Source organism: Coffea arabica, chromosome 8c (genome assembly GCF_036785885.1).
Source record: "Coffea arabica cultivar ET-39 chromosome 8c, Coffea Arabica ET-39 HiFi, whole genome shotgun sequence".
Taxonomy (NCBI): domain Eukaryota; kingdom Viridiplantae; phylum Streptophyta; class Magnoliopsida; order Gentianales; family Rubiaceae; genus Coffea; species Coffea arabica.
In genome coordinates, this window is record NC_092325.1 from 44,816,570 (window position 1) to 44,827,928 (window position 11,359).

Consider the following 11,359-nt stretch of genomic DNA (forward strand, 5'->3'; position numbering starts at 1 on the left):
AGGTCCCTAACAATAGATATTGATTTCACACTTAACAAGCTAATCCCCATAGTCCGAGAACCCTCTCCCGGCACGAGCTCGATAAGAGATCTGATACAATCTGTGATGACCTCATCTCCCCCTAAGGCGTATCAAAGGGTTCAGCGGGTCGCGCTCGCTCAACTCTCGCCAAAACTCACTCATTCGCATCTCACGCATACATCCATATACAATAAATAATGTCACAATTCAAACTTATAATATATATTGATGCACAAATCCAGATACAAAGCTTCTACACACCAAAAGTTTTCAAAGTGTTTACAATTCGAGTACAAATCACCTTAGTCGAGATATGACGCGAGTACAAATTCAAAACGCAAAATAACTAGACTACGCTAGCCTATATACGTCTCATGCCTCGCTCGTATCCCCTTGTAAGGAAAACAAATGGCGTGGAATGAGTTAAAAACCCAGTGAGATTTCAAATAACAAATTGACCATTGTTAAAAATACGAATGTCAATGTAGCAAATTAATGAGCATCAAAAGTTCATAAAAGTGAACCATAATACTTCAAGTAGCAAATCTCAAAGTAAACGAGGGTAAAAATTTTTCAGAAGAAACGATAATCTAATAAATAATAATCATTCCAAAGTATAAGAATACGGAGGGCTCTCAGGAGCCAAATTCCCAATGCATTACCAAAACTTAATCAAGTAATAATTGACACTCCGTCAACCTTCAAGTAAGTAATCAATCCAGTAAAGCACCACTTACACTACTCTCCGTCCACCATTCACATATTCACCATTCACAATTTAATATATTTGAATGTAAATTTATTTATTTTTAAATGGCTTAAACCTCATGTGCTTGTTTACAATTAACCTGCCAAGGTAAGGCGTTCAAGAAAGCATCCCTGTCTGATTTCGATCGGTTCTACAGGTTAAATTATGGTTTAAAAGTTTAATCATTTTTTATTTACTGTAGCATTAAAAAGTTTGAATAAAATTGAAAAATTTATTTTGAAAAATAAAAAATTAATGAAAATTAATTGAACCATCTGATTTTTATCAATTCTTTACGGATTTATCGGTTGCGTACTGCATATAAAAAAAAATTAATAACAAGAAATACCAGAAGTTTGGCACAAAAATTGTGGGATAATGGCTTGCGTGACGGTGCGAAAAAAAAAGAAAAGAAGAAGAAGCAATTCAGGTTAGAGACGACGTCGTAAGACCTGGTTCGAGTTTTGACATTCCCCAACTGCCCTCGGAACCGTGGGAAGCCGAAACCTTCACCTGCCAAATCCTGATCGTCTCTTCCAAGTAGCCAATTGCCTTTGACTCTTCAACGCCTGCTAGAGCCAACACTTGAATAATTAACGTTGTCATTACCAGTAATTAAATACTACTACATTCTAGATTAATCCCCCGTGATGTCCTCAGGTACAACTCAAAGCCACCTTCTCTCCTCTCTCTTTTTATCTATACTATACTATATAGTAAGTATTCCGATCACTGAATCTGTTGTTCTTCATCCTTGAAATCCTTCGCAGCAGCAGTCCGTAGGGTACTACCAATGGCCGCCATTATCTCCAATCCGACGTCGTTGAAGCACGGACTTTCTCTATTTTGTCCGGAATTGCACTCCTCACCTTCTTGTTCTTCTTTTAATCCTTCCAGACGCTTCCAAAGAAGAAACTTCGTAGCCGCTTCTACCTCCTCCTCCTTCGCCAACGACAATCGAGAGTCGGTGCTTTAACGATATCTCCTTTAATCAATTTTTTTTTCTGGAGGAAAAAGAAGGAAAAAAGGTATTTTGAATTATTTATAATGTTGTATTCACTTAACAGGTTTGTGATTGTGGGAGGGGGAAATGCAGCTGGATATGCAGCTAGGACTTTCGTCGAGCACGGAGTGGCTAATGGAAAGCTTTGCATTGTCTCCAAAGAGGTTCTTAGCTTCTACCTTTTTCTTCTTGCTTCTTTTTTTTCATTTTTATTTAAATTTTTGTAAGTTTGGTTGATTAAATTTTGATTATTTGAAAAGCGGATAATGTGTTGGTCCTCGGACCAACCAGCCTAGCGACTTGATATTCAAATTAAACTCAGTTAAATGGGAGCTGATCGATCAAATTTGGTTCATGTACCTGTGATAGGATACTAGTGGAAGAAACTGCTTTCATTCACGTTTTGAGCTAGAGTTCGTATGTGTAAAAATCAAACTGTATGCAGTGTATAAATAAATCAAGCTACTTGAGTCAAACTAGAAAAAAGCTCATTTGAGCTCAAGCTCAATTTATAATACCACCAAGCTTAAACAGCGCAAACCAAATTTGAAAACTTTGGGTTCATGTTAGGCTTGCCAATATTCTAATTTACCTCCATTTATAGTCTGATACTATATATACGGCTTGCTATGTCATCCTTTTATGCCACATATTTAGTGTCAACGTTACTGTTTCACTAGAATAGTGCAATGATGATTATTCAATTCCTAGTCATTTTACACCGGCTTCGAAGCTAATGTTTCTGATTTGTTTTAAGTTAAATTTGTGGACTAAATTGAATGAATGTGAACATTTTGTTTCCGGTATTAATGCAGGCACATGCACCGTACGAACGTCCAGCTCTGACAAAAGCTTATCTTTTTCCTTTAGATAAAAAGCCAGCACGTTTACCGGTAATCTCAGTAGAAATTTGATGTTTCTTGCTTATATTGTAAGTCGATAAGATTGTTTTTTTGTTATAAATTTGACATTGAAACCACATTATCTGTAAATACCTGGTTGTGATCTTATTTTTTGGTAATTCTGTTAGCTAGTTGGGTAGTTGCTTGAGTTTCAGCTTCTATATGACAACGTACTATTTCTAGGTTTTCTGCAAATTGTTTATATGGATATTGACTTGTATGTTTCATTAATTGCTTTTCCATTTTTTGTTTACTCTTTGAGTAAGCAATAATCATCTCTACTATCTCAGGGTTTCCACACTTGCGTTGGCTCAGGTGGAGAAAGACAGACACCAGATTGGTACAAGGACCAGGGAATAGAGGTAGTCTCATCGTTTTTTAAGGATCACCATGTTCTTATGGAGTTGGGACACATTTATAATCCATGTAGAGTATGAGCTATTGAAGGGCATCTGAAATAATATAGATTATGATTATAGTCTTTTCTGAACAGTTATTTGATAATTGTGTGATTTACATTTCTGGTACGTGCATTATTGCTTTCAGTCATAGTATTCTGCTGCATGCATTAAATTTAGAATGGTTAATATTGAGCCCCTGATGCTTTATCTCAGTGACCTTTTTCAGAGTATTGATGTACGTTTCAAATAACTAACTTGTAGCAACTCTTAATTTTAAGTGACAAGGATATGCACTCAAGTGTAATTGTTTTGGAAGTACAATAAGCTAGTTATTATTATTGAAATGTATGGTAGTTGCACTTTTTGTAAGTTGTTGCCCATGTAGCTTATTATTTCTCTGCAGATGTTTTATGAAGATCCTGTAACAGGCATTGACATTGAAAAGCAAACCTTAACAACAAATTCAGGAAAACTGCTCAAGTATGGTTCCCTTATAATAGCTACCGGATGCACGGCTACCAGGTATTTCTAGTTTGAATTCCTGATTTGAGGATTAAACTAATTATAGTCTTTGAACTGCAATCATGTAAATCCTATCTACTGGATTCAGATTTCCAGAGAAAATTGGAGGAAATTTACCTGGTGTCCATTACATCCGTGATGTTGCTGATGCAGATTCTCTGATATCCTCATTGGTAAATATAGTTTGTTTTGTTCTGTTTATACTCTGGCTGGATGACAATATGACAAATTTAAACCTAATGAAACATGTTACTAGCTTATTTTGGTTTTCTAGAAAGAAGGAAAATGCTGTGAACATGGCATTGTGCAAAATTGAGAAAACAGTTGTATTTCACTTTTTAGGAGAAATCAAATAAAATTGTTGTAATTGGCGGTGGCTATATTGGCATGGAAGTTGCAGCTGCAGCTGTTGGCTGGAAACTTGATACTACTGTAAGTTCTTTATTTGTTTCTGTTTAATATGTAATTTTTGTTGATAGTTGAAGTATCTATTCAGATATTTGAGCCTGGTGAACAACAGAGATATCGGGTATAGTATATTAGGTATTAATAATAGCTTATGAACTGAAGATAAAGCATGTTACTTCCATTTGGAACTGATGTTTAACCATATTTGACCTTTCTGAGTTTCTGTAGTTTGGATGAGTGACCAGGTGTCATGTCATAATTTAACCTAATTAAATTCTATTTGTTTTAGCTTAAAGATTTAGTGCACAAAAAAATCAATACTTTTGTCTAAATAGTTGTTTGACCTTTTGCAGCTGCCAACGCTCATGCACATTATAACTAGCTAGTAATAGCTACTTTCCTGACAAATGATATGTCTGAAACATGTCTACTCTCTAGACTCCTGTCGAACCTGATCATTAGTTAACTGAAATTCTTGGTATTATAACTACCTAGATATAGTTGACTGATGTTGTTTCTTGGAAAAACAGATCATATTTCCAGAGGAACATTTGTTGCAAAGGTTATTTACTCCTTCTCTTGCCCAAAAATATGAACAACTTTACTCAGACAACGGTGTCAAATTTGTTAAGGTTAGTCCTTTCTCTCTCTAGACCACAGAACCCCGTACCTGCAGGAGCCCAAGTAAAACATAACTCATTTATGACATATTCAGGGTGCTTCCATAAAAAGTTTAGAAGCTAATTCAGATGGCCACGTTGCTGGTGTCAGACTTGATAATGGATCTACTATAGAAGCTGACACGGTAATGTAACACTTAGTTGTGTTTATAGAATATCCGTTGTCATTTCTAGTATTAACACCAAATAATATGTGATTAATGCTAGCAGAATGTTTGCTTGACTAATCAATCCAAGTCAAATTGAAGAATTTTCTGAAGTATTTGTGTATTTATTTGCTCTTATCTCCAGGTTGTTGTTGGTATTGGAGCAAAACCTGCTGTTAGTCCCTTTGATAGCATTGGTTTGAATAACAAAGTAGGAGGAATACAGGTTAGCATGATGATCCTTCTGATTTCAGTGCAAAGGTTTAATGTGCCAAAACATCTCGGTTGATATTCTAAATGTTGCTTGGTTTCCCCAAATATCAAATTTTTAATCCACTTAGATTTATCCTTTTTTATTCTTTTCTGCTTTTAGCTAATTTAGGATGGATCTATGCTTGAAATTTACCTTTTCTACCTGTGGGGTCACGTCTGTGTATGCTTGGGCCTTTCCACTAGCAATCAAATCTCTTTTGTTTGGAAGGGAGTAGAGCATCTGACCATATCATGTACATGTTTCTCACTTTAAGACTGATCGAGAAAAGAAGAAAAGGATATTGAGATCTTATTGAACTAGAATATCTTTGTCTTCATAGCTAGAACTTATTTCATACTTCTTTGTTCAGGTAGATGGGCAGTTCAGGACAAGTGTTCCTGGAATTTTTGCTATTGGAGATGTAGCAGCATTCCCTTTAAAGGTATGATCATTACTTAGTTAGACACAAGTACTCTCTATCTATTGGCAGGCTATAATGTAATATTACACAGATGTATAACCGAATTGCAAGAGTTGAGCATGTTGACCATGCTCGGCGATCTGCCCAGCATTGTACCAAGGCATTACTAACTGCAAACACTTCCACGTAATGTGTTCTTTTCGTCTGAAAATTCTCACAGTTTCAGATGATCTATATATTCATTTCTAGAGCTTGCCATTGTCATTACTGAAATCTGGGTCATATGCAGGTATGATTATCTCCCATATTTTTATTCAAGAGTTTTTGAATATGAAGGCAGCCCGAGGAAAATCTGGTGGCAGTTTTTTGGGGACAATGGTAAGCCATGTCTCCTTTCCCCTTAAAACATATTTGTTGATGTGATGCTTCTCCTAAATACTAGTTTGTGCCCTCTCATCAGTTGGAGAAACCGTTGAAATTGGGCATTTCAATCCAAAGGTTGCAACTTTTTGGATAGACTCGGGTACCCTCTCTCTCTCTCTCGTGTATGCACATGCATATCATTCCTCTGTCCCTGTTGGTCGGAAAGGGGCGTTTCTGCATTTGTTAATGAAAAATTTAAGGAGAACAAAGATAGTGCGAGTTAAACGGTATTGTTGCTCTGCAGGTAAACTTAAGGGGGTCCTCCTTGAAAGTGGAAGTCTTGAGGTATATTTTCTTCTGAACAGTTAATCTGAAACTTGTTAAATGCATGAAATTGTGCTTATTAAACATCTAATGCTTATCTGTACGTATGTCAAGGTTTAAAATTTAAATACCAAGTATATGCTTGAACTCTCTTTGTTGCTTCAAATAGCATATAACTCTGGTACTGAAGTGTGAATTGGTAAATTGTTTTGGGTGATCCGAGTATTCTGTAAGCAGCTTGTGTAACATTATAACATCTAGTAGTTATCTTTCCTTCCGCATTGAGGAGTTTCTCAATCTTGTTAGAAGGGAAAAAGGATATGAAAGAAAAGGAGACGGTAGTACCACATTTTTTTCCCTGAGCTCTTGTTGTAACGGTAGATACAAGTGGGTATATTCCATTGGTTCTGTTTCTTTGCATGCATTCTGCAATTAAGTGGGAGACCTTTTCGCTCTCTTTCATTATTATTCTAGTTGGAATTTGACAGTATACTGCTAATAGCAGCCAATTTAACCTTATTATTCTCCATGTTCCTCAATCGGGGACATAATTTTTGTTGCTTTTTCATAGGAATTCCAATTGCTACCCAAACTGGCTAGGAACCAGCCTTTAGTCGACAAAGCCAAACTTCAGAATGCTTCTTCAGTTGAGGAGGCGCTTGAAATTGCCCGAGCGTCCTTGCCGGTTGAGGCTGTAGCTTAGTTAACATGGACAGGGAGTCAGACTCTCTACTCGGCACATGTGTAATGTTTTTATATATCTCTACGTGCCTCTTTGATGAATGCTTTGAGGGTAAAGATTGCACCACTATACAGTACCTCTACCTTCTTATTCTTCTGAAAACTTTGTTTCAGACCCTCGCGTGCATCACAACGTCACAGAGAGCGTCCTTGGTGATGTATCAGACCAAGCGGCTTAATCAATAAATCTTCCTTTTTGTTGTGGGAAGGTAGAACTTAGAAATAGGATCTTTGTCTGTAACTCGGTGGCTTTTATTTTATTCTCCTTCGGTGTTGCCTAACTTTTTCTCTCTTATGCGTTACGACCATTTGGCGGGGCACCAATCCGATTTGCCCAGAAAGGTATAAAATGTCTCTATTATGTAGCTGTTGGAAGCTTGGGTTCCTTTGTATACATATAACCTTCTATTCTGTATTATATTATGTGTTCTCCAGACAGCAAGATCAGTGTCTGCTCCCAAGCTTGCGAAATAACAATTTGATAACGGGAAAAAAGAAAGAGTGAAGGTTCTAAACCTGAAACTCGTGCCTCGTGTGGTGGAGCATTTGAAGAGTAAAAACGAATCAAGAAACTTCTTTTTTTTTTTGGAATAATTGGCAATCAAAATGCGAAATTGCTCAAGTGTCATTTAATTAAAAAACCATTCACCAAGACTTCTAGTGCGCACAATTTTCTAATCAGTGATTTGCAGTGATGGTCTCTCTCTCTCTCTCTCTCTCTCTCTCTCTCTCTCTTTCTTTTTTTTGGGGTCAATTGTCATTAGGGATGATAACGAGGTGGGTTTGGAGCGGGAGATCACTCCCCCGTTCCCCACCCCGTTGCCAAAAAAACTCCCCCCCTCCCCCGCCCCTGCTCCATCCCTTGCCTCCGTTCCCTCTGTCCCGTTTCTCCCGCGGGTGCTTACGGATGATAATTTGATTTTTTTGTAGAAATTTTTATTTAATAGATCAAAACTAAATTCAAAAAATAAAATAAAATGCGAACCTGAAAAAGTGAAAAAAGAAAAATGAAACAAGAAAAGTGTTGAAATAAAACACCAAGAAAATTAAAAAATTCACTTAGATTGTATAGATAACATTTAGGAATTTCATAGAATGCATACCATATTTATGTTAAATATCAATAAGGAATTTGGATAGAAATGGGATAAAGGTTATATTTAAGAGCAAATTGCGCGAAATGTCACTAAACTATTTCAAAGTGCCGGTTCTGGTTACTAAACTTTTTTATTAGCGCGAAATGTCACTGAACTAGTAAATCTGTATCGTTTTGGTCACTCCGTGTATTTGTGCCGTCAGGAGAGACGGAAATCAACTTTTTGAGGGGCAAATTCGTCTGCACAGCCTTAGTGGGAAGAGTTTCATATGGTAAGTGAAAGGTTTAACTGTGGGGCTTTGGAATGTTGGTAAAATTTTTGGGAATGTGGACAATGACAGTGAAAAGTATCAAAATTGATCCATTCTTCTCACAGTAATCAGTGACAAGACTCAAAGAACCGGCAAAAGACGAAGATTAGCAGTGAAGAATCGGTCATCGATGGCAGCGAAATGGGTGAAAAGGCAAAGGGATGAATTCATTGATCCGTACACATTATACGGTAAGAAATATTACAATCCGTACACATTTCCTATGATTAATGGTGTTGTTTGTGTTTTGAGTATAAAGAAGTATTTAGTGAGAGTTTTTATTGGGTTTAGGGTTTGCTGAAGTGATCCGGTTGTTTAGAAAATGACATAAGAACGATTGACTTCCCTTTTTGTCGTATAAGTGTGTTGCAAAGGGTCCTACAAGAACCCTCTATCTTGTAATTTAATCATAAAAAATAAACTTTTCAAAATGCAGTTGTCTGATTCGGGTTAATTAACAAATGGGGGTTAAGTATTTTTATAAGAAGAACAGCATCTATGACAACAAAAAATGGTGATTAACAAGAATCATGTTGTTTGCCTTTGTTGTTGTTGTTGCAGTTCCTGATAGACCTGCATTTTCGATTAAACTCCACCACGGCGGTAAATTTGAGGGAGAGAAATACAAGAGTTATGTGGGTGGAGAGATTGATTATTTCGATCTTTGCCATGCTGATTTGATGTCGATTCATGAAATAAATAAAATGGTGGAAAGGTGTGGGCACAACGATACTATGTTATATTATTACATTGACCCTAGAGGGGATTTGAACCATGGACTGATGGAACTTCAAACGGATGAAGACATTATGCAATTCTGTGGTTGGGTTAATGAGTACAAGTTGATGGAAGTATACTGTCATCATTTAACAGTTGAGGAAATATATGAGTTGCAAAAGAAAAAGGAATTGGAACAGCTATCACAGACAAAGAGTTCAGTGGTAATAGAGGAGATTTTTGATGATGGTGAAATTCTTACACAACAGGCAGCAATACCTCATAGACAACGAAAAGGAGTCCAAGCTAGTAGATCAGTTGCAACTTTAGAGTGGACACATGACCATGCTGGTGAAGATGAAGATGCATACCAAAATTCTTCTATGAGATGTGAGCAGGCCAATAACAATACATAGGAGTCCGAGCCACAAATGCATAGCCAAGTTGATAATGACCCAACTCCATCAAGTCAGAATAGGAGGGACAATGACAGTTCCAGGAATAGAAGAAACAGAGATAGGAGAAAATCTCGTACGTCGGAGGCCCTTTGTGGTGCTACAAAAAGAGTTAGAAAAGGAGGTATATCAAATAATGGTGCTGCAACTGAAGGTGCATCAAATGGAGGTGCAGCAGGTCAAGGTGCATCAAATGGAGGTGCAGTAGGTGAAGGTGCAACAAATGAAGGTGCAGCAACTAAACCTGTAACAGAAACTGGGGCAGCAACTGAAGCTGAAGCATGTGAAAATAGAAAAGGTGCAGCAACTGAAGCTGAAACAGAAGCTGGTCCTGAAACTGAAGCTGAAGCATGTGAAAATAGAGTGGAACACAACCCACTATTGGATGATATTGTGGAAGGGGAATTAAATAGTGATCCAGATTCAGAAGATGAAGATGTTCCTGTGAGATACACTAGTTTCAATGCTAGCAGAGATGGAACAGATCTCCATTTTCATGTTGGGCAAAAATTTGGAACCAAAAAACAGTTCAGAGATGCTCTCAGAAATTATGCAATTATAAGTGGAAGACCTGTATACATGTATACAAGTGACAAAACAAGAATGAGAGCTAAATGTGCAGATCCGTGTAAGTGGTACATTTATGCTAGCCACGTTCCTGCTTTGGGTACTGAAGACTTTGTAGTTAAAACAATTTACGATGTCCACACCAATTGCAGCCATGCTTGGAGAAACAAAAACATGACATCCAATTGGGTAGCCGACAAGTTTGAAGAGTCTGATAGATCCAACATGAACATGCCTGTTAGGCAATTGTTACAGAGCATAGATGAGCAATATAGTTGCGAGATCACAAGAAACAAAGGTTACAAAGCACTTGCAATGGCTAAGGCTGCTATCAAAGGGTCAGCATCTCAGCAGTATATTGATGTTGGGAGGTACACAACAGAACTACAAAAAACTCACCCTGACACCACTATAGACATCAAGTATTCACCAAGAGCTGATCCTGAAAGTAATCCCAGATTCATGAGATTTTACTGCTATCTGGGACCATTGAAAAAGGGATTTAGAGAGGGATGTAGGCCCCTTATTGCTCTTGATGGCTGTCACACTAAGGGGGCATATCCAGGGCAGTTGTTGACTGCTATTGGAGCAGATCCAAATAATGGTTGGTGGCTATTAGCTTGGGCAGTTGTTGAGAAGGAGGCTCGGGAACAATGGCTTTGGTTTTTGAGTTTACTGATTGGTGATCTAGAAATACCAGCAACTAGCAGTGAATACACTTTTATTTCAGACCAACAGAAGGTTAGGAGTACTGTTCTTTATCCTTATAGCATGTATTGTATAGGATAATTTTTGCAAGTGACTAAACTTAGAACTCTTTTATAGGGTCTTGATAGTGCACTGCTGGAGTTATTACCAGAAGCTGGCCATAGATATTGTGTACAACATATGTACAGAAATTTCAAGAAAAAGCACCCTGGTGAAGTGCTTAAAGAAAAATTCTGGAGCATTGCAGTAGCATCAACAGTGGAGTTCTATGAGGCAGCGTTGGAAGAGCTTAGAGCATATGACCAGCAAGCTCACGCGTGGGTCAAGAGAGCTGCACCACCTCATCACTGGTGTAAGGCTTTTTTTCCACTTCACATGAAATCTGACATGTTGGTTAATAATTTATCAGAGACATTTAATTTTCATATATTAAATGCTAGAGAGTTGCCAGTGATTGGGATGGTTGAGTGGATTAGACAATTCATAATGGAAAGGATATCAAATAGGGTATATTGGATGAGAAAATGTAGTGGTCCTGTGGGACCAGCAATAAAGGCTTTGATTGAGGAGAG

The 11,359-nt window shown here is 37.5% G+C and overlaps 1 protein-coding gene across 2 annotated transcripts; it reads left to right on the plus strand.

Annotated features, from left to right (window-relative positions):
- Positions 1-1,289: 1,289 nt before the first annotated feature.
- Positions 1,290-7,298, plus strand: LOC113705233 (monodehydroascorbate reductase, chloroplastic/mitochondrial-like). Of its 2 annotated transcripts, none has more exons than XM_072063571.1 (18): positions 1,290-1,429; positions 1,543-1,732; positions 1,837-1,936; positions 2,588-2,665; positions 2,965-3,036; positions 3,479-3,597; positions 3,686-3,770; positions 3,940-4,029; positions 4,536-4,637; positions 4,721-4,810; positions 4,977-5,057; positions 5,455-5,526; positions 5,597-5,691; positions 5,795-5,883; positions 5,966-6,028; positions 6,173-6,213; positions 6,764-6,936; positions 7,048-7,298. In XM_072063571.1, exons 1-17 carry the CDS (start codon positions 1,420-1,422, stop codon positions 6,893-6,895), a joined length of 1,509 nt encoding a protein of 502 aa, XP_071919672.1. In that variant the 5' UTR covers positions 1,290-1,419; the 3' UTR covers positions 6,896-6,936; positions 7,048-7,298. The 2 variants fall into 2 exon arrangements, with proteins under 2 accessions (XP_071919672.1, XP_027082818.2); XM_027227017.2 differs by having other exon boundaries at positions 1,540-1,732; positions 7,048-7,214.
- The last annotated feature ends 4,061 nt before the right edge of the window (positions 7,299-11,359 follow it).